This window comes from Aythya ferina, assembly GCF_964211825.1.
Source record: "Aythya ferina genome assembly, chromosome: 10".
Classification (NCBI taxonomy): domain Eukaryota; kingdom Metazoa; phylum Chordata; class Aves; order Anseriformes; family Anatidae; genus Aythya; species Aythya ferina.
This window is the reverse complement of record NC_140306.1, coordinates 11,200,766-11,227,230: the sequence shown is the minus strand read 5'-3', so window position 1 is coordinate 11,227,230 and position 26,465 is coordinate 11,200,766. Positions and strand designations below refer to the sequence as shown.

At 51.9% G+C, this 26,465-nt stretch overlaps 1 protein-coding gene across 5 annotated transcripts in view; it reads left to right on the top strand.

Annotated features, from left to right (window-relative positions):
- Nucleotides 1-23,244, top strand: part of CHCHD6 (coiled-coil-helix-coiled-coil-helix domain containing 6) — a 120,724-nt gene extending 97,480 nt beyond the window's left edge. For 2 of the 5 annotated variants that reach the window (XM_084531148.1, XM_084531155.1), the window contains one exon: nucleotides 22,761-23,244. In XM_084531148.1, coding sequence (XP_084387274.1) covers nucleotides 22,761-22,778 — 18 coding nt within the window. In that variant the 3' untranslated portion in view covers nucleotides 22,779-23,244. Of the gene's footprint in view, nucleotides 1-8,008; nucleotides 8,156-8,559; nucleotides 9,107-22,760 lie in introns of those variants that run through there. The other 3 variants (XM_084531157.1, XM_084531154.1, XR_014696530.1) reach the window with 2 other exon arrangements.
- Nucleotides 23,245-26,465: the final 3,221 nt, after the last annotated feature.

Below are 26,465 nucleotides of genomic sequence, written 5' to 3'. Positions count from 1 at the left end.
GGGCTCCTTGGTGTCGTGTTGTAAAAGGGGAGTGGCAGGGTGAAATATTTGGGGTTATTGAGTGACTTCTGATATCTCTGTCTAGAGGTGTGGTTGACTCATCTGGCTGTCTCAGCGCAGGTCGTTAACATCCCAGGACGTCTCTTGGTTTTCTCTCTGGTTGCCTGAGCTTGGTGCAGGATTGTCAAATCGGTGCAGGCCAAACAACCAGACTTCTCTTCCTTGGGATCTATGCAGGTCTTGCAGCTCCTGCAACCAGGTATTTCAAGATATTTAAAGATTGCCAAGAGCTAGGCATATAATTAATTCTTAAAAATCTGATACTCGGATAGCATAAACACCCAGTCAGCAACACTCAGCTGGTTGCAGTGGTGAGTCAAGGGGGCTCAATCTGCTCAAAACTATTCCAGTTTCTGGGTTTGTACCTGGACAGCTGAGGAAGGCTCCCTCTGCATTTATTTATTTAATTAATTTACCTGCAGTCTCTTTACTGTGGCCCAAAACCAAGCAGGAGCTGTGACCCACAGCGACGTGCCAACAGGTGTGTGAAGTCGCAGTCCTCCCCCTGCTCCATCACAGCTGATTTTTGTCTCTTCTGCCAGAAGAAAAGGAGAGCGACACCCACACCCATACGGGCGAGATGAATATGGCTATCACACAAATAAAATTACTGGCTGCCGAGTAGCAACGGCTTAATGAAAATGTGAACTGTTAAACAAATAAAGCCAGTCAAGCTCATAATACTTCTGCGTGGAATTTCACTGTATCGCTGAGCAGAAATAGAATTAGACACAGAAAAATGGTATCGGCAGAAGTCATCTCTGCCTGCCTCGCCGTGCTTGGTGTATGAAGCTGGAGTAGACAGGGCTGAGTGGATGTGGACTTGCTCCCCTTGACATGGAGAGGAAATCTCTTTATCCAGTGCAGGAACCTTCTAAAGGAAGGTAGAAAGGGACAAGTTAAAGCACTAGATTTCCTCTGAAGCCTCAGTGCAAATTGTACAGAGGGGATCAATCCCTCAACGGTGTGATTTCCTTTCATTCTTTCATTTCCCGTTTCTTTAGCATCTTCTGCTCGTGTTACTGCACACTTGTGTGGTTGGTAAGTAGCGTTGCTCTTACGTACAGGAAGAGAAATTCAGATGGGGATTTACCTACAGCTGCTGGGACAAGCCTGACAGCAGAGCCCAGGGCTCCCACTCACGCCCTCCAGGCAGAGATTACCTCGCTGCAGCTCAAGGGACAACTGCAAGGTTTGGTGGCACTCACAAGTGGCAGGTGAAATCCCCGGGAGAACTGAACAAACGCTCCAGTTCCCATCGAGGAGGTGCGGTGCCATGGCTGAGGGCTGTGAGCTGTTCCCAGCAGCTCTTTGTGCCTCGGCCCAAGGCCTGGCCTGGCCTCTGCTTTCGTGTTCATGAAAATCCCCGGAGATAAGACGTGCTCGGTGGAACCAGTGCAAAGTGGCAGGCTGTTCCAGGGCGAGATCTGGAAATGCAAAACACAGCACGTGAAGCTGGGATCAGCTTGTGCAGGTCCAGCAGTGAAGGAGCTGCTCTCACTGCCTCCAAGCCAAAGGCCATCCTCTTCTCCCAGTGGTGTGTGTTCAGTGTGACAAGTGAGGGTCAGGAGATGAGGGGGGTGAACCCTAGGCTTTCAGAGGACAACCAGGGTTGCTTTTTCTGTCTCTGTCTCTCTCTTTTCTTTTTCTTTTTTTTCCCTCTTGTCCTGGAGGCATTTCTTCACAAGAAATCACGTCTGAGCTGCACTTTGTCTCAGACTTGCACGGAGTCACCAGTGTGTCGAAGATGTATGGTGTCTGGGGCACACGAAGCTTTAATGCACTCTGGGATTAGAAACGCTGTTGTATGAGTTTGTGTTCAAAGTGCATTTATTGTTCTGGGTGACCTTGTGAAATTTCCTTGCACCAGATCCGTATCTTGCTGTCCTGCTGCCTTCACCTAATTTGTTTTCTTGTGTGTGTTACCGACATCCAGTGAAGTGTAATTTGTTTGAGAAGTGGTGCTCATAACAAGGATCCTGCCAGTAATCCCTGCGTTGAATCCCTGTGTACACAATGTTCCAGGAGTAATTAAAGTCACAAACTTCAATCTTGAGGGATGCAGGGGGGAAACCTGTCCTGAAATGAGGCTTGGCGTATCCGACTTCTGTACTTCCAAGGCTCTTTGGAAGGATTTGCTGTTTTTGTTCTAGGACTAAAGTAGATACAAGTCTGACATCCTGAATTTACACGTCCTAACAGCAGTGTTCATCAGTCAGTGTTGTTACCGTATCCTTTCTCTGCACTTTCTCTCTATTCATTTTCCTCAGTAGTCTGCTGGGATCATTTGCTAGCTTGATTCAAATTCCTGCACTTTCCTGGCACCTTGTTTTGTACATCTTGCATCATGTACTTTCCATTTCTGGAATTCATTCAATCTGAAGCACTGGAATGGCTTTGCAGGTATTTATTGCATCTCTTTCTTCCCCCTGATAGGAGGTAACAGGTCATTTACACAACTTAATCCAAAGTCTCTCGTTTTCTGGGATTATTTTTTTCCTTTTATTTTCCCCCTGGTTATCCTGGGGCCTGGTGGCAAGAGCAGGAATGAGTACAGGGAAGGTGTCTTTTTTTGTGTATGCTGTTTCATTGTATTTCATTGCTCAGGGCACAGCTTGGCAGCTCCCCAGTCAAACTCCTGCAGCCAATTGTCCCCAGCAACGACGCTACTGTTGCCTGTCCTTAATTTTTGGCTACGTCGGGCGTAGGGTTTGAAATAATGAAATTCTGTTGCATCAGTGAGTGGTTTTCCATTCCTTTTGGCTCTGGCAACGGATGTTCACAGTTGGGTGAAGTTCATTTTAATTCTTACAAAACCAGAGCTGAATTTGTACAAGTTCCCGTTGTTCCGCTTTGGAAACGCGCTCCGTATCCTGGAGCCCTTCCTCCCTCCCGGGGGCTAATCCTTGAGTTTGCAAAACGCGAGGGGTGCCTCCGGCTGTGGAGCAGAGGGGTGCCCAGGGTTATCTCCCTTTCCCCGTGCATTCTTGTCTCTCAGCTCATTGCAGAAGTGTGGTATAGTGCTGGCAGTGTGCACTTCTGATGGGGATAGATAGCGGGATGTAATTACCACCCCCGAGGCAGAATCGTTATGCCGGCTGTAAAGAGAGAGGGTCGCCCATCCTAAAGGGAAATGATTTTAAAGCAATCTTGACCAAGTCTAGTGGAGCCATTTCAGACCACTTAAAACTCAGCCAGTCCTTCCCAGCACTTGTGCTACGTCCTCTTTATGCGGCGAGAGGCGATGGGACTAACACTTGTCGAGGGATAAAGGAAATCTGATCAACTGCAGCACCGGCTTGGGCAAGTGCTGTGCTGCCGCGGGGGAAAGGCGCAGACGGTGCCCAGCCTCGATTGTTGTTGTTCTTGAGACTGATTTGGAAAAATGCAAGGCCCTTGCAGAAGCAATAAGATGGTAGGCATGCAATCTGCCACCCCAGGCTCCACGTGATGTGCACGAGCTGTCCCCGTGCCCTGAGGCCGGGCTCCTGCAGGTGGGAGCGGGTCCTCTCCCTTCCCGAGCAGGCAGCTGTGCACGGGGTCCTGTCCCGAAATCAAAGCCAAGCTGCTCGTGCATGTGCTGCTGGTTTGCCTCGGACATTCAGGCTTCAAACACACCCTGAGTTACGAGGCAAATGAGCTCAGAGGTTGTTCGGTAGCAAATACTGCTTCGTGTTTTCATGGAAGGCAGAGTTCGGCATCCTTCGGCACGCGGTGGAGCTGTGGGCAGCAGCAAGCAGAGGAGGGATGCTGTGGCCGAGCCGATGGCCATGGCAGTCAGCAGCTGCACATCCTTCAGAGGGGCATGGGCAGGTCTGTTGGGATCAGCCCGGCCCCGAAAAACAGGCACTGCCTCGCAGAAGTGATTTTCTTAATTTCAATCCTTTACAGAGGCCGGATAGCCAGGGCTGTGCGGGTTAGCCAAGCTCTGAGCCAGTACCCAGGAGAGCAAGAACAACGAGCAGTGAAATGCTCCATGTCTGATTCTCATCCTTTGAGCTCCTGTGTAATTTTATTGGAAAACAAAAATTGTTTAAATAATGGAACAGCCCCGATGGAGTTGTGCAGCGACGCAGAAGGGGCGAGGAAGGGTTATTTCCCTTCTTGCCATTGCTTTTCTCCTCCTGCTTCGCCTCCCGAACGTGGGTGGAATCCGCAGGGCAGGCGCTGGCAACATCAGCCCGGCCCGGTGGCTTTTCTTAACGGTGAGAACGAGATTAAACGCAATTAACACCGATCGAACAAAAACCCGTCCTCGGTTTGTACGCTGATTAATTAACAGCCGTCCTTTCAGTGGTGACCCTCCGCAGAAGGCTGTTTGTTCCTCCTGGCCCCGCTATTTTCCAGCACGTGGCCAAAATCAAAAGAGCTGAGCGTTGCCTTCCCCGCTCCCCGCCGCGAGGGCCGGGGCTCGCGGCGCAGCGGGGAGGTGCAGCCCCCAGCTGGGCTGATTTTTCCTGCAGCCTGGTGACTGCCGAGCTTCTCGGTCGGTGGCAAAACATTTCCCGTTAAGCAAGGCTAATGACGGGAGCTCTCTCCGAGTTAGAACAATGATCAGAACAATCGGCTGGAGGAAATCAATGTTATAATGCGTGAACAAACAGGTGAGTCTCCGAACTGCCAGGGATGAGCCGCGCTAGTAAATAACTTGCGATGCGGCAACGCAAAGCGATGGGAGGCGTCAGGGCAGGGCAAAGCAAACAGCGTGGCGGCTCTCCTGAGTCAAGAGAGAACGAGGAAGGGGAAGGCGACCAGCAAAACTGCTTCTCTTTCTTGGTTGTGAGGTATTTGGACCGGGGGACTTGCATGTGGAAACACTCTGGGGCGTTGTGACAGCGCGTCCTGCAAGCACGTTGGGAGGCGCCCTCTCCGCCGGTGGGCTGGCTTTGGAGGCACCATCTGGAGAAGCAGCCAAGAAGTCACGGGGTGAACTTCTCTGCTGTGCAAAGCCATTAACACCAGCACAGAGAAGAGGGAAAACAAAACTCTCTTCATAGCTTTTTGAATTAATGCTTTTTGTTGCTGCCTGGCATGCTGCTGCCCCTTCGTATTCCAAGCCCAAGGACAGCAAGTGTTGGGCTCTTGAAGGATGAGGGAGACGGAGCGGCTTCTCTGCGCGAGAGCTACACGGCAGGGAAGGGCTGGGATCCATCCGTCAGCACAGCTGCTCTGCAAAATGCCCAGTACCCTGCGTGCAACAGGACAAATTGCACATAACCAAAAAATACCTCCAGCATACATCACCGCAGAGTGACTCAAATGTCCCTTGCAAGGCGTCGGGGCGCTAATAGCCACACAACAAATGCCTTCCCCAGCTGAAAGGCCTTGAACACCCGCCTTAGGACAGGTGAGGCCTGTGGTACTTTGTTTTTACCTCTTCCCAGACTAACAGAGGTGCAGAAGTCGGGCGGTCGTGTTCCTGAAGCCGCGTGCCAACGGGTGTTCTGGTTTGGAGAAAGCTCCCTGCGCACGGTGCAGCGCTGGGAGCTGTGGAGATTAATTTCTACTTTGTCACTGACACCCTGAGTGCACGGCGTCATTAATCATGGGGATATGCCTTCGGATTTCCTCGTAGCTCTGCAGAGCCCGTATGTGCAAGCGCCCTGGTGTGACCGCCTGAAGGAGCGTCAGAGCAAAGGCGCCGTGTTCGCTGGAGGAAACCTGCAGGGTTTGCCCCTGCGAGACTGAAGGCTGGGTAAATAAATACAGCTGAGGCTTGGCAAACAGCATCCTGGAGAGCCCAAGGGGAGGAGGCTCTTCAAGGCCTGGCTTTCGGGGAGGAAGGTTCCTTCCCTGGCAGGCGAGGCCAAGAGCCGAGGCACAGGGCAAGGCGGAGAGGACACCGGGCAGCCCGAGCTGTGGCGCTGGGATGCAGGCTGACAGCGAAGGAGGAGGAACACGAGAGTGCTGCATTGACAAATCTTCTCGCTGAGGCTCGCTGGCCCTGAGGCTGCTGCTGGCCCTTATGGGAGAAGCACAGGGAAGGCTTCTCCTTCCCTTTCTGGGCTCCTCCTGCCCAAGGTAGGCGTTGTGGCAGTCCAGTGGCATCTTGCACGGAGGGCTCCAGGTTGGAAAGGAACCGAGGGGCACCAAATCCGTATCAGCGTGGTTGCAGAGCTAGCTGGAAATGAAACACGTGTAAACAGCTGGCTTAGCAAGGAGTTGTTCTGGTCTTGGAGCTGTGGCATCCTCCTATGCAGCGTTCAAGGCATGAAATCAAAGCCATTATGCTTTTCAGCAGTAAGCCACAGGTTTATGAACTGATGGCCTGGGAACAGTGAAAACAATGATGTGCATATGGTAACGAGCATATTCTTATGCGATGTGCTAACAGACCACGAGGCCTTCAGAGCTTCCTCTGTGCAGCGTGCAGCAGCTGTGCGACACTCGGCAGTGCCTGGCAGAGGAGACCTCTGCTCTCTCTGCCTTTGGCCCCCACGTTGTTAGCTCCAGTCCATGAGAAGTGCCAGCCTCCCCGAGCATCCTGCCCCGAGGAGGGAAGGGAAATCCATCAGTCACTCCATCCAGCGCAGGTTGGGCTTGGAGGCAGTTGGATCTGGCCGCCACTGGGAGCGTCGCGGGCTGATTGACGGTATCGTTACCTGCATCCTTCGCTCACAGAAACTTCCCTTGGTGCGAGCTGCACGGCAGGAAATTGGTGTCTCGCCTGTCTGGCATCTCATCAGCTCTGGGGCCAGCGCTCACTGTGCGAAAGGTTTTCAGAAAGCTTAGTCATCCCCAGTGAGACGGAGCCTGGTGTTTCTGCAGGAGGAGCGCTTGCGAGCCTCCAGCTGGACGTGTCCCCAGTACGTGGATGGGCTGGGCTGGAAAGAATTGATTGAGGTTAAGTGCTGGCTCTTCGCGTTTTCTCCTGAAACACGTAGAAGAATGTAGTTATGATTAAGAACATGAAATTGTGTAACAGTGCTTTTTCTTTTTTTTTTTTTAAATTGCTTGAAAGAAAAGGCTTTATTGCCTTCTGTAAGGGTTAACAGCGGAGTGGCCACATCAGTGGCTTTGTCACAAAATGTAGCGTTCCTTGACACTTAACTGAAGTGTTACAGTGTGAATGCAGCAAATTACTGTATTGCAGAATTGATTGTGAGTTGTTGCTGCTTTGCTCATTACAATTTGTCTGAATGCTGCTGGAGTTTTTAAAATGTATTGCTCTGTGCAAAACTTCTAAGTCAGTAATGATGAGAAAAATTACCTGGGAAATTAGAGTCAGTCGAGTAATATTGATGGTTCATTTGTCAGATTTCTGGATAAGCTTTGTCTAAATAATTTGGCAAACAATTTTCTCTTAATTCTCAAATCCTTTGAAGCCTTTCCAGTTCATTGTTGTTAGAGACGGGGCTGTCTGTGGAGATGCATGGTCAGTGTGGGCTGAATGCGCTGACTCTGCAGGTGTAAGGCACTGAATAGCAGCTTGCTGTGCACACGTGGCCCAGATGACACCATCACCTTCTGCCGAGCGTGGTAGCAGCATTAATCTATGATGTTCTCCTTTCTGATTCACTTTCAAGGAAGCACAGCCTCTTACCTAAGAAAGCCTTGTTACACAAGGAGTAGAAGGAGCACCAGTCCAGCCCTAGGCAGCTGGGTGACGAAATCCCCTGCAGCTAACTGCGGTTATCTGGCTGTAGTTGGGTTTAGCAAGGTCCTCTGAATGCAGGTAGGTCTCTCTGCTCTGTCTCCCATTTTGGAAGGATACCTAGCCAGAGCATGAGAAGAAGGTAGCAAGCTGATGGGATCACTCCACGTGATTCTGCTCTTAGTGTCATTGTCACAGAGGTGTTGGTGCTGCCCCATGAGAGCTGATTACCTGGGCTTTGAGGTAGGGTCCAACGTCAATACCACAGATCCCCAGTGGGGAGAGGTGTTACAGCTGATGCCACGTGTGTGCTCGTCCACATGGTGCTATTGGATTATTTCTTTGAATTTTTAGGAGTGAGAAGATAAAATAGGAAGAGACCACAGCTAGCTCTGCAGCCTCCATCTCAAAAGGTCTAAAGCCTCTTGCTTCTACCCCCACAAAGGCCACAGCTCATGAGCACATACTTGCAGGATCTGAGGATGTATCATTTACAAAATGGTATGAGAGGTGTATGCACGTTTGGCAGCAGCTAATCAAAGTGCTCCTGTGTCCTGCTGAGGCTGGGACTTAGAGCTCTGCCTACTCCTTCCGCTTAGCAGAACCTGCAGCCTTTCCTGCTGCAGGCCATCAGGTTTATAAGTCCCAATCATTTACAACTGACCATATATTCTAGTTCACAGGATCAGTCTTGCCTTTGATATCATGACCTGCTCTCTTGCTTCTGCAGTCCTCTGTCCCCCTGAATGTCTTACTGTGCTTTGCAGAAGGCAATACTTGATAAATTTTCTGAGGGATTCTCTGAGGTCTCGCCCCAGCCAGCATCGCTCCTTTGTTCCTGAAAGAAGCAGTCCAAGGTCAACAGCTAACTTGCTGCCTGTTCCTTTGTCTCCTTTTCCTTCCAGGAGCTGTTAGTTAACTCTGGGTAAACGTCAGCCGCCAAGGAGCAGAGGACAGGGACCACAGACGCCTTTGGAAGGCCCAGCACCCTTCTGGATAGATGCTGACCAAATCTGGTGCCTTCTGCCCTTCGCGGTCCAAGACAACGACGTGATTCCTCTTCTAATTGCCTGCATGTATTGGTCTCGGTGGATGCTTCTAGAGTTGGGAGGAGGGTCCTGGGAGAGGGGAACACTACTGCTTCCTTTTTTTTTATTGTAATACAATGCAAAAAGTTGTCTTGACCCCAGCACAGCTTGTAGCTTGGAGGTTTGCCCTGCACAGGCCTAGTTCACCCTGTGCTAGCTTTTGTTTCACCGACCCATGTCTGAGTTTCAAGAGCTGTTATCTTTGTCCATTTGCTCCAGAAAAAAAGGGTCTGAAGTACTTGGAAATAACCCTGACTAGCCTGTTGGGATTAACTGTTCCTAGCATGCTCCCATTGGTTATACCAGCAGGCTCGTTCCTTCCCTTCCAAGGTTCCCTCCTAAACAATAAAGTGTTTAATGGTCACTGTGTGCTGTGAGATGCTTTCAGTCCCATGAGTTTGCAGATTGCCATTTTCTGCCTCCTACCTGTGCCAACAAAAACTCCCACCAAGTGCGGGGAATAGAAGTATTTCCAGTCGTAGTTTATAAATCACAGAACTCGTTCGTTTTGGTCTCAGGCTGAATGAGTTTGGCTTATTTGAAAGTACTTGGAAGAGTGCAAAGTCCTGGCTGGTGTTGGTGAATCATGCTGAAAAACCCTTTTCCTGCTGAATGCAGGGCCCTGGTTATCTTTCTTTGCACCAGCTCTTGTGCACAGCTCCTTTCTCTGCCACAAAATGCCATCCCTTTCAGCCTCGTGCTGGTTTTGTGCCCTCTGTGTGGAGCCGAGGCACAGCGGGAGCTGTGTGTGTCTGACATCTCATCCTCCAAGAGGTAGGTGCAACAGATTTGCTGAAGACAGCAAAACAGGGGAGCAGGTCTAGCTTGGTAACTTCATCCCCTTTCTCTGGCTGTGGCCTCTCCTCCATTTGGCAGTTTGCTGCTCGTGTCCTCCTTGACTGTAGCTGACAGACTCTGAAGTGTGAACGTGAATTTTTGGAGGTCATGTCAGAGTTTAGGGCAGTATTTATGAAGATGGATGATGGAGGATGATTAATGGATGAGGGGGGCTGAAAACTGTTTTCCCTGCTTCATCTCTTTCCTTTAGGCATTAACTTAAAGCTTCATGTCTTCATTAAAGCAACAAAATTCCTCTCCTTCTTATGGATCGTTGATGCCACAACTCTCTCCTCTCTCAGAAGTGTTTGCCTACCCGTGGCTCATTGTTAGTCTCAGATCTTGCAACAACTCCAGCTTTTTATCACCGTGCAGGTCAAACTTGCTGTCCCCGGAGGAAGAAAGAGAAGTTTCCAAACCAAAGTAGGACACTTTGTACGCTCACACCTGTTTGCAGCAGCGTTGGCTGGGCTGCTGCTGTGGCTGCCGTGCTGGCTTTTGGATCCGCTTGCCATAGTCAGGTTCTGCAGAGCCGCAGGACTTCTGACACCACGTGTGGAAATTTGGAGCAGCAAGGCCTGTCGCTGACTAGATTTTAAATTATTGTTGGTCTGAAGAGAAAAATACCTATTTTGTCTCTTCCTCATTTTCCTCTTGCCCCCATCCAGTGTTGCTTTGGCATGAGTTATTTGCATGTCATTATTTCAGCTGCCCTAAATTGGGGGGGACTATGATGCCAGGGCTGATTATGTGGCGGCGCTGGACAATTTTCTCTGTTAGGCAACTGTAATACATTTCCATGTTCTTTTATAATGAGCTTTATTTACCAAATTGGCAATTCCTCTGTTGAGAAATAACTGATTACAGCATTCAGGGAGTTGCTGTCATCTCAAGATATGCAGGTGTCTGTGGAACATAAACAGATGTGATCGTTCAGACAGTGAACTCAATTGATAGAGGGTAGGGGAAAAAAAATCAGCCATAAAATCATAAATGTAACATCTCCAGCTAATGCTGGCCAGGTGCACTGCGGCTGTTGTGCAGCCCAGCAAGGACAGAGAGGCACTCTCAGGCCATCCAGCACCTCCAGACGAGAGACTGCTCAATTATTAGTTAAAAATACACCTCTTGCACATCATCCCCCTTCAGTACTGGCTTGCCTAACCCTTGGTCTCTGGTAGCCTCTGAGGCCAGAAGTTGGTTCATCATGTAGCCTTAGAGTTGGAAAATCTGTCTGGCCACGCTAGGTTTGATTTTGGATACTCTCTGATGAAAGTCTGCAAACCTCCTGGTGATCCTGTGCTGTGGGGATTGCGGTCTCCTCTGCCTTCCAGACAGCCCCTTCCTTTGGTGTTGCATAGGGCCCATGAGTGGATTTGTTGCTGCTGTTGCCCTGATCATCAGCTTGAATATCTGAGCCTCGGGAAAAAAAATGATGAGGAGAGATGTCAATAGGAAACTGCCAAAGATGAAGCTCAATTTGCAGAGCCTCAGAAGCCACCTGAGTGAAAAATCTACAGGTACTACAGCTTTGAGTGTATTTTTTTTTCCCTGCTACTATTCTTACTCTTTTTTTCCCCCTGCTACTATTCTTATTCTTTTTTTTTTTTTTTTTTCCTCTGCTACCGTATTACTGAGGCCCTTGCAAAGAAGGAAGAAGCTCCGCATCTGCTCTTAGGCTCCCTCTCCTTCTGTTTCTCCTTGACTGCCTGTTGGCTATCCAGAGCATTATTATTTTTTTTCCATGCAGGATTGTGACAGCAGGTGTCAGTTACATTCCAGAGCAGCAGAGATCATTATTCCTGGAGCCTGGTGGCCAGGGTTGAATAGATGGCCTTATCACACAGCCCCCGTCACAGTTGGCACTAATGGGAAGCTTGGACAATGAGGATAAGCACGGGCTGAGGCTTTTGTAGGAGCTGAATTGGAGGCAGTTCCCTCCAAGGCAAGTTTGAGGTAGGATACAGGCAGCGAGCCACACTGCTGTCTGTGCTGCACGTGCTGGATGAAAAGGAGCTCTTTGGTGCCCAGGAATATCTGTGACCTTTTTCACCTACTAAAACCCAAACGGCCCAGTGCCAGATGCAGTTCGGCTCGATGCTCCATTCAGCCAAACAGCTGCACGTCCATTTTGCCTGCCTGGTTTCTGCAGTTCTGTGTGCAAATTGGGTAATTGGGTGTACGAGTGCATCCAGTAATTCAGCTGCAGCGTGCACAATTGTGGTAATTTCATGTAAAAATACAGGTTTTCGGAGAGCCCGCTTTACAAGTAGGAATTGTTTTAAAACTGGCCAGATGAATGAAGGAACAACCTTTTTATTCGTGCATCATTTCTTGGTGTTGTGGGAAGGAAAAAGAACACAAACAGCAAAGTTAGAGGAGATACAGCAAATAACAGAACTGATAGAAATTTTCCAGTCGGCTTCAGTAGCTTTTTAAATGAAACATTCAACAAGCACTTTGAGATTCCAGCGTGCAAGGACATCTCAGGCTCTCTAAGCACCAAATTTGTGATCTTGCATATAAACACAACCCGTTGCCTCCTGTTGTTAATATTTCACACTTGGCTTTGCAAGATGTTTTATCTAATATCCTCTCTGCATTCAGGCTTCTACCAACTCTGCCTTGTCCACACCAAGAGAGGCTGGAGGAGGAAGGCAATTGCCAAGCGTGTCTATAATCTATGTAGGAGGGTTTTGTGTAGCTGTAGGGGGAGAAGAGTAAGTCTCATTTCCTATTTTATAGTCTGCTGAATCCTGTGATCTCGTGCTGTGCGCTCCTTTCCTAGGCGGAATTTTTCCATTTGTCTTTCGGGTTGTTGTTATTTTTTATTTCCAAACTGGTTAAAAGTGTTTGTCTGTAGCTTGTCGCTGAATCGTTTACGTCTGATGCCCTTAAAACGCTTCATTGCCAGCCTTCTGCGCATCTCGGGACCACGTTCTTCAGTTTGCCTGGTGACTTGCTCTTTTTAGGTTAGAAGCAGTGTGGATACAAGGCCTCTCCTCTCCTCCCTTCCCAGTGCCTCGCACAGCTGCTGTAATTAGATGCACCTGGTTAAAATACAGCCTACAACTGCAGCAGCTCTTCCTGCCACCCCAGGGAGCTGTCGCACCCTTTTCTCTTTTCAGCTGGCGCAGCACCCCAGGAAACTTGTGGCAGCCTTGATGGGCTGTTCAGAGCCCTGCGGGGCCGCAGCCCCGCACCTGCTCTCCCTTTTAGTTTTAGATTTTCATTTTTATCATCCTGGGAGGGGAGGGATGTGATATTCCTGCACCAATTCTCACGACCTCCTTATCTGTCAGCCTTATCGCTCTGCTCTTTGTGCGCGCCTTGGCTTCCCGTCACTTCCCTGGGTCTCCTAGGCTGACGTGCTGGGGGACTGAAGGGTGATGTGGACCGAAGTGATTAGCCTGGACCAGCAGTCGTCTGAGTGCTGAGCTTGTTCAGGGCAGTAATGATGCCCCTCTGCCTCCCACCCCGGTGTTAATTACGCCGGCAGAGTGGTGGTTGCACAGCCTGGGGCAAAGCTAGAGGGAGCAAACGGAGCAGCTGTTGGTCTCAGGAGGGCTCCATGTCAAAAGCGCCTTGAATTTAATGACACACGTGCTCTTTTCAGACTTTTTACACAGGTCAGCAAGCACATGGCAAAGAACTTTCCTTTGTCATCCTGCTCGGGAGAGCAGCAAAGAAAGTTTAGTTTCCAAGTCAAAGATGAAATCAGCTGCTCCCTCCGGGGCATGTAACAAGCTGCACCTGAAGCTGCTTTCCCCTTGCAAATGGCCTAAATTAGATGTTCTTCCTGCTCTCCCTCGGTGGAGGAGCTTGTGCTCGATCCAGCAGTTCCTTTTTGTGCAGAGTATTATGAGATGTTTGCTGATAGTGCTCGTCTTGCTGCCCTGCGAGGCTCTTTGTGGGGGCTGTAGCATGAAGGACTTGTTGCTGAGGGATTTGGGGGGAGCTTGGGCTCTTGCCTTGCCTCCTCCTTTGTTTTCAGGAAATTTGTTTAGAAATAAATACAATTTCTGCTATCTTTGGGACAGATTTACTAATTAACAATAGCCCAATCAAAGCCTGTTGGCTTACAAGGCTCTTTTTGGAGACCTAGGATCCGCTCACCTTCTTATGGATCCATTAAACTCAATTTTAAATTTCAAAATCCTCCTTGAATATTGAGCTAACAGGGGGTTGATAGCTGTGGAGGAAGTTGTCTTCATCTCCCATCTCCTACTGCTAACATTTATAGCAAACTGGGGCATGCAGCTAAGTATGTTTCCAATTTGTTTTCTGTAGATATATTTTTTTTAGAGTTATCATCACTGTTTAAGGTCTGGAAAAAACAGTCGGTCACCCAGACTGCAGAGCAGGAAAGGACCTAGGGCTTGGAGCAGCTCTAGGAAGCCTTGATCTGCCTCAGCTTTCTGAGCATCACACTGGAAACTCGGAATCCTTTTGGGTTCTCTGCTGCTGGTCCTTTTAAGTGTCTGGTTCCTGTAGCAGTAAGGACTCGTTTCCACGGGCTGCACCCGCTCTGGGGCAGCTGCTGCCTTGCAAGAGCCCTGCGCAAGGAGCTGTGTGCGAGATCTTGGGTACGCCTTGACCGATTGCATCCTTAGCCTCCATACGTGCTCTGAGGTGTGTGAATGGAGAACTCAAACCCTGCAGGCAATGAGAACACCCCCAGTGCTGGGGTACCCTCAGCTCTCGTGCCGTGAGGCTGCCCGGAGCCCCGCTCTGAGGGGCTCTGTTCTGCCGCGTGGCGCTGGGCACTCGCCGAGGTGCTGGAATGGCTCCATCTGCCAATTATTTTTCTTGCAGCTTTAGATGGGTTTTGTATTATTTAGTTCTTGAACTGCCTGAGCTAATTTCTATAATGGGCACCAGCTGAGGGACATGAGTGACACTCCCTCAGCAAGAATGAAAAGGGTGTTATTTTTTCCCTCCTACGACTGCTTGAACATCCTTCTGTATCCATTCTCTCGGTGATGGAGTCCATCGTCATAGCGAGTTTGATTTTTATTTTCTATGAATGGGGAGTGCCACTGTAAGTCAGGATTAGCTAAACATAACATTAAAAATAAAGCACGGCTATTAATTTAATGGGTTCCTCGTTACAACCGTCATAAAACAAGTAAACAGGAACTCTGCCAGGGCTGCCATGCATTCCCCCTCCGAGCGGCTGAACCAAGGGAGAGATTTGAGTTTTTGCCATTTGATAAAGCAGTGAGCAAGTGTGGCTTTTAAAAAATTAATTCTTTACTTTCCTTCAGTAGCCTTTCAACTGCTGAAGAAGCCTGGCTGGTGACTGTGACGAAGCTTTGCGGCTCTTAACGAGCCGGGGGGGAAATGCCAGTTCAGGACTTAGCTTAAATCATATCGGCAAAAATAAAAGCTTACAAAAGAAAGAGAAATTGCTCTTTATGGGCTGCTTCAGTGAAACAGCCTTCATAGTCCCTTTAATCCTTATTTACTTATTTTTCTTTTGCGAGCCTTCTTTGTGCTGCGAGTTTTTCCCTCTACCCCTGAGCTTCCAGCGTGCCGTTGCCAACTCGTGATAATTTCCTTGGACCGCCGTTTATTGGATTAAGTGGATCAGCACCGCACAGCTGTGATGCCCCGCGCGGCACGTAGGCTGAGCCCAGCATCCCCGTGTGTCACAGGTTTCCAAAGCCACCTTTTGCCACCAGGGATCGCATCTTGGCACTGGGACGGGGCACAGCAGAAGGCTGTTGTGGCGCTGGCAGCCTTGTAGGGCTGGGTTGTCCAGCCTGAGGCTTACCTGGGGGCTTATTCCAAACCTAAATCGGGTGCTGGGAGGTCTGTGAGATGAAGAAATTAAAGAATGAGAAAATGCTCAGCTCTTTATTTTCCTCCTATGTTCTTACTGTTTTATGTAGTGACTTCTGGTCCCCTGAAATATTCATTCCCAGGCTGGGGGGCAGTTTAGGGAATGGAATACCCACAGTAATGCCTTTAATGTGCTCGGTGGCTGCTTTCCCTGCAATCCTAATGAAACCCAGCCATGAAAGGTGAGTGCCAGCTGTCGGTTCCACCGCGCCAGTGGTTGGCCTTGCCTCCCCTTTCCCAGGAAAATGAACTGTGCAGCCTGAAGGAAAGGGTCACAGCTGAGTCTGTGTCCAAACAGGCAGAGGAGAGAAATTCAGCTCGAGTCTAAGCCGATAATCTTCTTGGAAGCACCCTCAGACTGCAGGGTCTGGTTCTTCAGTTCCTCGAAGAACAAAACGTCATCTCTGGGTGCTGCGGGTGGTCCTGTGTTGCTCTTTGCTGCTGTAAAATTCCAGTAGTTTTGTTCAAGGGTATTTTCAGCCAGTGGATGGGGATAGATCTGTATAGGTTAGAGGAATCTTCATAATTTTATGTCTATCTTATATCATCCCTCTGAGCACAACCATGGTCACTGCCCACCAGCGCTTACCTTGGGTGATTGCCTGGGAGGCCCAGGCCATCACAGCTCTCTGGGAAAACCAAGGCCACCTATTAGCAGAGGAGGTTTGTAATAAGTTGTGCTTAGAGGGAACTGTGCTGTAGATCACTTCCTAGTCACCCCTGGGATTGAAAGTTGATGCTTTAACACTGCTACAGACCTTCCAGCACTCCTGGGCAAGTAGATGACAATATAATCACAGCTCATCTTGGGAGACAGAACTCTGCCATTCTTAACTTGAAAGAAAATTAAATTTTAATAAAGAGTACAAGGTAAAAGATTCTGAAACTCAGACGCCTTTAGCATTTGCTGTGAATGTGGGCAGTGCAGCAAGAAGTAGGAAACGTGGCTCAACCCCGCTACTGTCAGCCAGGGCTCCCCAGGCAAAGCTCCTGGCTCCCTGTGCTTTGGTCCAGAGGAGTTATTTCCACCCAGCCTTCTATTTTTGGTTAAGCAATTTATAAAGGGGTCTGTAACGTTTTCTCTTGTTATTCCACGTCCCCATGAATCCTGCCTAAAAAAAAACCTTTCTGGGTTTTCAAGATAGAACAAGGCTCTACCTGCAGGCTGCAAGAGAAGCACCTTTCATCTCACGATGCCTCTGCATGTGTCCAAAAGGGCCAAGCCTGGCCCAGCGCTGTCTTGCTCACACTGAGTGAGTTTTTGGGAGAGGTGAGAAAGTACTCGTGGAAAAGAAGTGGCAGAAATAAACCTTTGTCTGTTACCTTGGGGAAAAATAACATCCAGGGTACATGGGGGCTGAGGATAGCTCTGCAAACTGCTGCTGCTGTCTCTGCTTCCTTTTTTTTTTTCTGCCCCATGAGTAATTGAGTGTTTGTGTTTTATTGATGCCAATAACGTTCTAGCTTGAGCTGTTGGTATACAATTTGATATTTATTTGTTATATCCAGACTTTGTACTGTCTGGATTAATCCTCAAGTTAATCTGATGCTGAGCTATTATTGTGACAATTTGACATTCATGCTGTATGTTGTGTAGCTAATTTATGTAACTCAATTTATAAATTACACAAATTGGTTACATAATTTACCACATACCTTGTACACTTCACTGTAATATTCCCAGTTTGCAATTTAAACAATCCTTATACTAAGAACAATTTACACTGAAGACTCTTGAATAATTTTGCAATCTATTCCTGGACAGATAAGGAGCCAAGTTTGTTAAACAGACGTGTGCTGGTGTTGGGTTTAACTTATTAATCACCCTGTCCCGCTTCCAGGCTAATCTGCATCCCGCGTGTTCATCCTCGACGGTGCCGTGCTGGCGGGGCCAGGCCAGCGCTGATACCCAGCTGTTTGTCCTGCCCTTTCCGAAACTGCCGGGCTGCTAATGATGGATTTCTCCTTCCATCTCACCAGGCTTTAGCAAAGCTGACCTCCACATGAAAAACAGTTCTGCTGCGTCCCTGGGTATCACCGCCCGTGTATGTGATGGGTGATGGTACTGTCGTGGGGCAGAGGGTGAGGAGGGGGCTCTGCACGCGCCGTGGGGAGCCCTGTGGTGGTGTAGGGCTGCAGGACTTCCTCGGGTGGCAGCTGAAGGATGTTACCTGTGATGAGTCCTCGCGATGTCTCTGCTTCACTGGTTCCTGGTGTTCAAAACCCCGTGGCACCTGGGTGCAGACTGGGCTGGGCCCCTCATCGGGCATTAATTTGGCACCCAGCTGCTCGAAACACCCATCCTACCCCCTGACTGATGCCACCAAGCACCACAGGTACCCGACCTCCAAACAGGGCCAGTGGGAGCACAGGGACAGAGATCTGGAGCCATCCTGTGCCACCCAGTGCTCCCCAGCCCCCAGGAGAGGATCTGTGCCCCCCATCAGCCTCCCGGCAGCAGGGAAACCGTGGCTCTTCCCCACTCCTCCTCCTCTTCTCCACACCGAGCGACCTTTCAGGCCCAGCAGCCGAGCTGTGTGTGCACACACGGCCCCCACACGTGCTCTGCTCGAGCCGGACCCACGCAGCCCTGACCCTGCGTGGGCAGCCCCCAACCCCGCTGGCATCTCCTGCGAGCCCGAACAATTAGGAGTCTCTGCTCTCCCTTCCCCCTGCCTCTTTATTCTTGGCAAAAAAAGGTTAATTAAACTCAGAAAATATCCCTTTTCTCCCCCCTCCGAAGCATGAGACTGTTAATTTTCTCTTTAAATTTGTATTTAATTAATTCCTGCAAAGGCTCCGACTATATTTTTTTGGTATAATTTCTCCCTTTGTCTCTCTCTCTCATTGTTAATCCTTGCATATTCAGTTGTTTTTTTTTTTTTCCCCTCCCTTTTCCCCTAGATTTGAAATTCTATTACCATTTCAGAAGGCAGGCGTTTGAAGAGAAAATTGAATACCCGTCCAGTCTTGATAAGAAGGGACATTTGGTGCGAGCGGTAATTTGCGAGGCAGATTCCTTCCCCCCTCCCTCCCTCACCACCATCCTGACCGGGGCGGGGGGAAGATTATGGGGTACTGGGGGGGCTTCTTTTGGGGTACCCCAAAGCGGGGTTATGGGGACACGGGGCTGGGCTGTGGGGGACATAGGGGTGACCTGTGTGGGGTCTGCGCCCCTAGAGCGGGATGGGGGAGCCCCCCGCAGCCGGCACCAGATGGCGCTGCCGCCCCGGCTGTGGGCCGGGACCCCGGGGCCGAGCTCCGAGGGGCTCTGAGGCGATGCCGGGGCCACGCCGAGCCCCCTGCGGCCACCCCTGGTCCCGAGCCCGGCCTGAGGCAGGGGCAGGGCCCGGTGCTGAGGGCACGGCCCCGGGGAGGCCGCGGTGCCCGCCGCCGGCCGCGCAAATGGCGGCTGCTGGGGCTGAGGGGAAGGGCAGCGCTGCCCCTGCCGCCTCGCCCGAATCTCTCGGTTTCCGTCAGGGCCGTGTGGCATCTTTGAGTTTAAACGAGGAATTATGCTCAGGCTTTTAGGCTTTTAGTTTATTTATGATTAGCACCAGGAGCCCGGTGCTGGCTCAACCCTGAGGAGGGGGGAGCAGGGTCAAGGCGATAGCTGGGGGTGCTGAGGGATCCACATGCCTGTGACAGCCGTCGGAGCAGCCGATGGGATCCCTAATTACCCATTCCGTAATTAAAAGGTGTTTGCTGACCACTGCTGTGTCTTGCTTCTTGGCTGCGAATGGGGCAGGCGAGCGCGGGCAGCAGCTGCCTTGCATGGCGCTGCAGGCACGTCGCTGGGTGTGAGGGGAGCCGTGTGGGGACACGCGGTTCCCCCATCCGCTCCCTGCCTGAGGTGTTGTGGCCGTGCCCTGGAAATGGCCTCAGGTACTTTTTGTTGGGTTTCCCATGGCAAAGAGGCACTGAGGCAGTGATTGGGTCCTTTTGGTGTGACCTAACCAGTTGGTGAGACAGGAGGACACGGCCTGGTGCCCGCATCCAGCATCACATCCCTGGCTGAGGGGCACCGGGGGGCTGTGGGGTCCCCCAGCGCTGTGTGGGGCCGGCTGCCCCACAGAGCCCAGGCAGGGGCTGTGCTGCCCTTGGTCATGGGGCTTTGGGGTGCCCCGGGGCGAGCTGCCACAGCTCTGCTCCCCGGCACCTTCTCTGGAGCAGCAAGGCGAGGTATTTTTAGCATGTCGCATCTCGCAGGCAGTAATTGGTTTCTGAGGGTTTTTGCTCTCTGTATTCCTGATTGCGCTCCGCAGCTTGCAGGGCAGAGAGACGTGCGCCCTTCCCCGCTCTGCCTCCTGGCAGGTCGCTTTGGGACCCCCACACCAGGCTCTGCTCAAGCCCTGGCTGCTGAGGTTAACCACAGCCCCTCTCCCTGGCAGGGAAAGGCTGGTTGCTGGTACCTGCACCAACAGCACGGGGTTGGGAAGAAAATGCAGCTCAGTGGGTTTCTAGTCCAGGTTTGGGGACACATCATCCCTCGGCACCGTCCCTTTGTGTGCTGGAAGCTGCTGCCCCCCTCGCCAGCAGCATCCCGACCTCCCCACATGCAGCGCTGCGCCGCCAGTTTGATCTTCCTCGAGACAGGTGCCCCGTGTGGGGCGAAGGTTTAATCCCTCTGATTTTATTCTTATTGAACAAACGTTTAAAACGCAATAAGAAGAAAATGAAAAAGCGCTCGGTGCCTGCCTTTCAGCAGCTGGTGGTGGGCTTGGGTTTGTGGTTAGCAGGGACTCGGCAAGTCCCAGTCCCTGGTCCTTGGGTGATGTCCACGGGGAGCCAGCAGTGCGACCTGGGTGTCTATGGGGCTCCTGAGCGACTGGGGCTGGGCAGGAGGGAGCACACGGGGCTACTGGGGCTGCAGGGGCCCAAAGGATGCAGAAGAGGTGTTTGAGGGTCTGGGGGGAGCTCCTGGGGGCCTGGGAGGTGCCGGGGTGATGGAGGCTGGAGGATATATGGGGGATTCCCTCCCTAACTGCATGAGTTTTTACAGCCTGGAGCCCAGACGGATTGCAGCGCACGCAGCCTCGTGCTGGGCTTTATTACAAGCTGGTTAATAACTCCGTACTGGATGGTTTGTTAAAGGAGTTAATTTACCCTGGACTATTTGCTAATTTAGGCTGCGAGGCTCGGCCGAGGCCATACAGGGCTGAGCCTTTCCAGTTTCACCACCAGCGGCAAAATTTGCCCTGTGGGATCGTGCCTGGCCACGGGGCTGGGCGAGGAGGTGCCTGGCAGGTTTGGGGTCCCCATGGGGTGCCCGCTGGCATCACCCTCCTTGTACCCTGCAGTTCCCCTTCCTGGCTGCAAGTGCCAGGGGCCACGTGCCCATTAACAGCCCAGCTAACGAGCGTGCCCGGCTAATGAATACCCCTGGCTATGGTGTCCTGTGTGCCCTGGTCACCCCCAGGTAGCTGAGCTCCCTCGCGGCGCCGCGCTGCCAGCCGTCTTTTAAGAACACATATTGACATTAAAAAAGGCCCCTCTGTACCTATTAATTGAAGTCATTAAATTTAATGGGATGGTTATTGCATGTTAAATAAATACCAGCTAATTATGAAAAACATATTTGCCAAGGTTTAACTATAGAAAAGATGCCTCAATTACATGGTTATTAAACCTCAAAAAATATACACTTTTAATAATGAAGTGACATTTAAATAACATACATTAACTGTCTTATTAAATGCTGCTTCTTTTCATATTTGAGGACTTTAATTTAGAGCATTTTCCCTGGCACTAACTGTACTATGCATCATTAACTGTCTTTCACTCATCGTTTTGTAAACTTTTTTTATAAATAGGCTGAAGTGTCTGTAGTCGCTTTTGTTTCCCCGGCTCCCAGCGCTCCCTTCGGGTGGCGGGGATTTGCCAGGGAAGCGAGCGCGGAGAGAGGGAACTCCTGGGCTGCTGCTTCACACCACGAAAGCCCTTCCTGAGGGTGCTGAACCCCTCCCTAAATCTGCCATCCCCAAATACGCAGGCAGCTGAGCTCTTCAGGATTTCTGGCACACGCTTGCTGGAAGGACGGCTCTGCACCTCTCCTTTTTCCAGGCCCTACAGCCCTGTGAGGAGTAGCCAGGAGGTGGGGAGCGGGGTGAGGGAAGTACCAGGCTGGTTCTGTCTCCGCCAGCGAGCCCTGCAGTGACCTGAAGGTATTTTGGGGAGCCTGCACCTCTGCGGGGACCCTCCTGGCACCACTGCGGGGCCAGCAGCGAGCAGCGCAAGCCGCGGGCTCGCAGCTTCCTTCGCTTTAATGCATTTATTGATTGCAGTGAACACGTCAGGATATAATTTAGAAATCACTCTCCCAGAATCAATTAGAGGCCTTGCTAGTAATTTCGGCGCCTTTTAGTTAAAGCTCCTGCCCTTCCTCCGCTTGCACGCCCACCATCCCCGCTCTGCTTTGCGGGGACCGCTGCCTTCCCTGCCGGCTGCCGCTGGGTCCCGCTCTGTCTGGGACTGCCGGTGCCAGCGTCTCCTGCCAGCAGCAACGCTGCTTTTCTGGGAATCCGGGCTGTCCTGGTCGCCTCCCAAACCAGCCCTCATTACAGGATGTCAGAGCGCCAGGACGCAGCGGCTCCCGGACCCGCTTGTAATGTTTCCTGCGTCCGCACCGAGGTAGATAAGCCGTGTTTGGGAGGCCCCGGCGGGCAGCGGTTGGTACAGAAGCACTTAAATTAATGAGGAAGAAATGAAGTCACCGGCAGCGGGGGCTCCCGGCCTTCCCGGCGGTGCCAGGCCCCAGCTCCGGCTCCAGAGAGGCTTCAGGTGGTGGCAGGCTCTGGTGTGGGTCCAGCAAAGCCACACCATTAATTTTTGGGGGAGAATCTGAGGTTTTGAAATGTGTCTCGTTCCACAGAGGGCTGACGGGCTTTCCCCGTGAAGTTCCCATGCGGCACGGTCCGGGGCAGCCGGAGCGTTCTGCCTTGGTAAGCGCCAGCCTTCCTGCTCGGATTTTTGGCATCTTTAATATTGCGGAGTTTATTTAAAAAATGGAAATGAAACAGCCTTTTAAAATGGAAATAGCAGGCTCTTCTCCACCAAGACACGGCTCTTCAACCATGTCTAAAGAATTTTCCTGTCTCTTTTTTTTTTTTTCCTTACCACAGTGATGAATGTTCATCAAAACAGTTGCAGGTTTGTGGTGTTTTTTTTTTTTTTTTTTTTTTATTTTATTTTATTTTATTTTATTTTGTGAAAGCCTTTAGCAAGTCACCATTTTCTGATGGAATAAAGTTGAGGGAGGGGGAAAAAGTAGCTCAAGACTGGGGCGGATTGGATTTGAGCCTTTTTATTTGCTCTTTCTTTCCTACCTGCTGTTACAGGTGCATGGCTTGAAGTGAAACGTCCCCGCTCCATCCGGGCAGCACATCACAAATGGGATAGTGATGGCCAGGACTCCTGTGGGGCCCAGCAACCCGTGGGGACCTTCCCCACTGATGCCAGGCTCATCATTTCCCCCTGTTCTGGCAGCAGCAAAGATACGGTGACTTAAAAATCCATCCTCGGGGGCTCATGGATGGGAGCTGGAGCCCGGACACCCTGCTGTGTAGTTCACAGGGTCGGACATTTCGTCCTCGCCGAGGTGTGAGATGCTTCTCGGGGGATCTCTGTGCTGCAATAACACATCCCTGTATAGGCAAATTGTCTTAAGTAATGGTTTCTGCATTTTTTTTTAAGGTATATTTATCATATCTTTTATTGAATAAAATTAAAGCGGAATTAGAAACTAAAATAACTTTAATTACGAACTTCATGATTCAGTCTGTTGTAAATCCTTCAGCATAATATTGTGCCATAAAAATGCTATTTTGTGATAATTATTATTATTATAATTAATGTTCCTTAATTGCTAATGTCGCAGGCATGCGTTATCTCTCAGGTTTTCTTGCAGTGTCTCCGGAGGAGCTGCTCCGGGGGGGATGCGGAGGGCTCAGCCGGATGCAGGCGCCAGGTCCAGGAGCGGGGGATCGGGATGGATGGGGGCTCTGGTCGGGGCTGGAAACCACCCGGGGCTCCCCCAGCTCCCCAGGGAGCCCCCTTGGGTCTGGGTTTTGGGTGCCAGGAGGTGCCCGTGCTGTGCCCTGTGGGTGGCCTGGCTGCTGCGAGGTGCTGGGGCTGCCCGGCTCCTGCAGCAAAGTGCCACCGCGTGTGCCACCCGTCCCTTCAGGAGCTCAGGGTGCCCGGGTGCTGGGCTCCTTCTGGCTCCTCCTCGCCCCGCTGCACGCAGCCCTGCTCCATTTCGGGAGCACCGGGGGTGCTTCTTTTTCCGTGCCCGCCAGGAGCTGTGCGATGTGTCCCTGGGGTGATGATGACGAGCAAACACGATGCCGTAGCCTGCTGTTTCCGAAGGGGCCCGATTTGTCACTGCCATCCCCAGGTAGGCAGGAGGAGGCTGGAGGGAAATGGCCTCCCCAGGGGCTCAGCTCCCACCCCTCATTAACACCCTGAGCAAGGCGGGCACACCACGGAGAGCTAAAACTGTCCAGAAGGAGGGCAGGGGGGCAGCCCCATCAGAAACGGGGCTCCCCAGCACCAAAGAACGCCTCTGCCCGTGCTCGGTGCTGAGCACAGGGAACCAAAGCGGCCTCCCTGCTTTGGGATCTCCCTGCTTTGGGGTGCAGGCGATGCTCAGCGCCTCGCTGCGTGCGCGGAGCAGGCCGGGAGGTGCAGTGCCAGGAGGTGGTGCTCTTTGTATTGGCTAAGCCTAGCACCTCAAAGCACCGAAGTCCTCTTACGAGAATGAGAAAGTGGAGGGATTTATGCTTCGGCCGGGCTGGGGCTCTGCCACTCATCCCTCTCTGGCTTGGAGGATGCTGCTGGTGGCTTGGGGAGCCAGCCCCGAGTCCTGCTGCCGGCCCAGGCCCAGGTGCGAGGGAGGAGCGGGGAGCAGGGGGATGCGAAGCGCCTGGTGCCAGGCACGTGAATTTTTTATGTGACCCGGAGGCCTCGCTCGTACCAGCATGGGGCTGCCCAGGAGCAGCTGAGAGCAGGAAGGCACGAAAACAGCCACCGAGCCACCTGCTTCACAGCGGTGAGTGTGTGCGGGGTGAAGCTGAAACCAGGATGCATTTTTAATGATGCAGGCAGGGCTGGGTTTCTTTAAATAAGACTAGACAATGAATATGCACTCTATAAGCCGTGTAGTGCACAGCAACTGCATTATTTACAGCAGCTTCTTCCTTGTCTGTTTTAATTTTACATGGGCACCGGAGAAAACGAAGGGGCTCCTTGGAGTCTCGCTTGTCCCACGCGGAGGAGATGAATTTCTCAGTTCCGGAGGATTTGGTGTTCATCTTTCTGCTGACGTGGATGGTGGAGGAGACAGCCAGCCTGGGAGACAGAGCATGGCACCTAGGAGCAGGGGCAGCTGTGGCAGATGGGAACACGCTGCCCTATAACCCAAACCCACGGGTCCTTTCCCTAGGGCAAACGTCTCCTGAGAGGAGGTGACGGGGAGAACAGGGGGCTCGGTTTTAGTCTTGTGCAGCATCTGGTCTTAAGTGTCATTTCCTGCCTTCTCTGCACGAGGTGGAGAAAGGGCTGCGTGAAAAGGGTGTTCAGGGGGGAAATCGGGCAGGTGGGAGCGAGCAGCAGCACGGGGGCTGCAGGGGGCTCTGAATTTCCCCAGGAGGGATGCGCTGCCTGGTCCCAGCCGAAACGGTGAGCCCTGACCTACAGCCACCATCCTCAACCGTTAGGTTTCAGAGTCAACATCTGCTGCAGTGAGCAGGGGGGCTCTTTACACCTCCCTTAAAGCCGTTGGGTGAATCTATCTCGCCTTTTCCTATCCCTGCAAGGCCGGCAGCAACCCCCTGCCTGCCCCTTCCCTCCCTCCTCCTCCAGGAAAATGCCAGGGAACCTGCTGCAGCCGGCCGTGACGTGCAGCTGAGTCACCAAATGCCACCGGCGCTGAGCCATCGCGCTGCGCCCTTCTGCAGGCTGCAACAAACCAAAGCAGCCGCGTGGGCTCCAGCGGGCACCTCTGCCCGGCTTCTGCTCCATCTCCTGTTGGGGTGGGAGCCCCCAGACAGGCAGTGGCACCACGTCCACGGTGCTGGGCGGGGGACGGTGCCTCTCGGGCTCTCTGCGGAGCGGTGGAGCCAGGAAGCGACTTTCTCGCTTTCTTTCTTCCCTTCAAAGTTGCCCCGACTGGAAGTCAGGCCTGTCTGCTTTTGGTTCCCGCTGCGCGGGGAAGCCTGGATGTGATTCATCAAGGGATGTCTGATTTGCTTAGCAGGGAGCCCTCGGGCTGCCGGGAGGAAGCACAAAAAGTGGTTCGGCAGCGGCTGCAAAGGTGGGCTCGGAGTCCAGGAGCTGACGGACACGAGGATGCTCTCCCCGGGCCTGGGAGGGTTGAGATGGCAGCTTGACGGCTTGGAAAATAGGCTGAGATGAAGGAATATCAATACGGGGAGAGAGCTGTTCCTGCCGAGCAGCCCCGGGGCAGCTAACGTGAAATGCTGGTTGTCTCCCAGGAGCTGACAGGTGTCTGCATCAGCCTTCCTGCTAATTAAGCGCCATCGTGAGGCACGGGCAAAGGGATGGAGGAGCCGGGAAGAAGCTCACCCGTGAAGGTATGGCTGGGGAGGGGGCTCTGCAGGGGCTCCCTCCCACCTGGGGAAGAGCTGTGGGAAGGACTGGTGCGTGTCAGGGCGCTGTCAGGTGAGGGAGAAGCAGTCACGGGGCAGGCAAGTCTTTAGGGAGCTTGGAGAGGGGCAGAGCTTCTTCAGGACACGTCCTGCTGGGTGTCCATCCTCTCCCACCTCTCCCACCACACTGGGTGTTCTTCTTTGGGTCCCACCAGCTCCTGGAGCTCCCGCTGCAGACCTGTGGGACCTCGCAGGAGCACCCCAGCACATCTCACACCCATCCCAGCACCAAAACACTCGCAGCAGGGACCCCCTTCCCAAACCACTGGGTGCATCGCTCCCGGCCCAGCAGGCTGGAGAAACCACAAGGCTCCCAGACTTCTCTTTCTCCTGATCCCCCTTCATCCTTCCAGGTGACCTCCCATGCCCATCTGACCT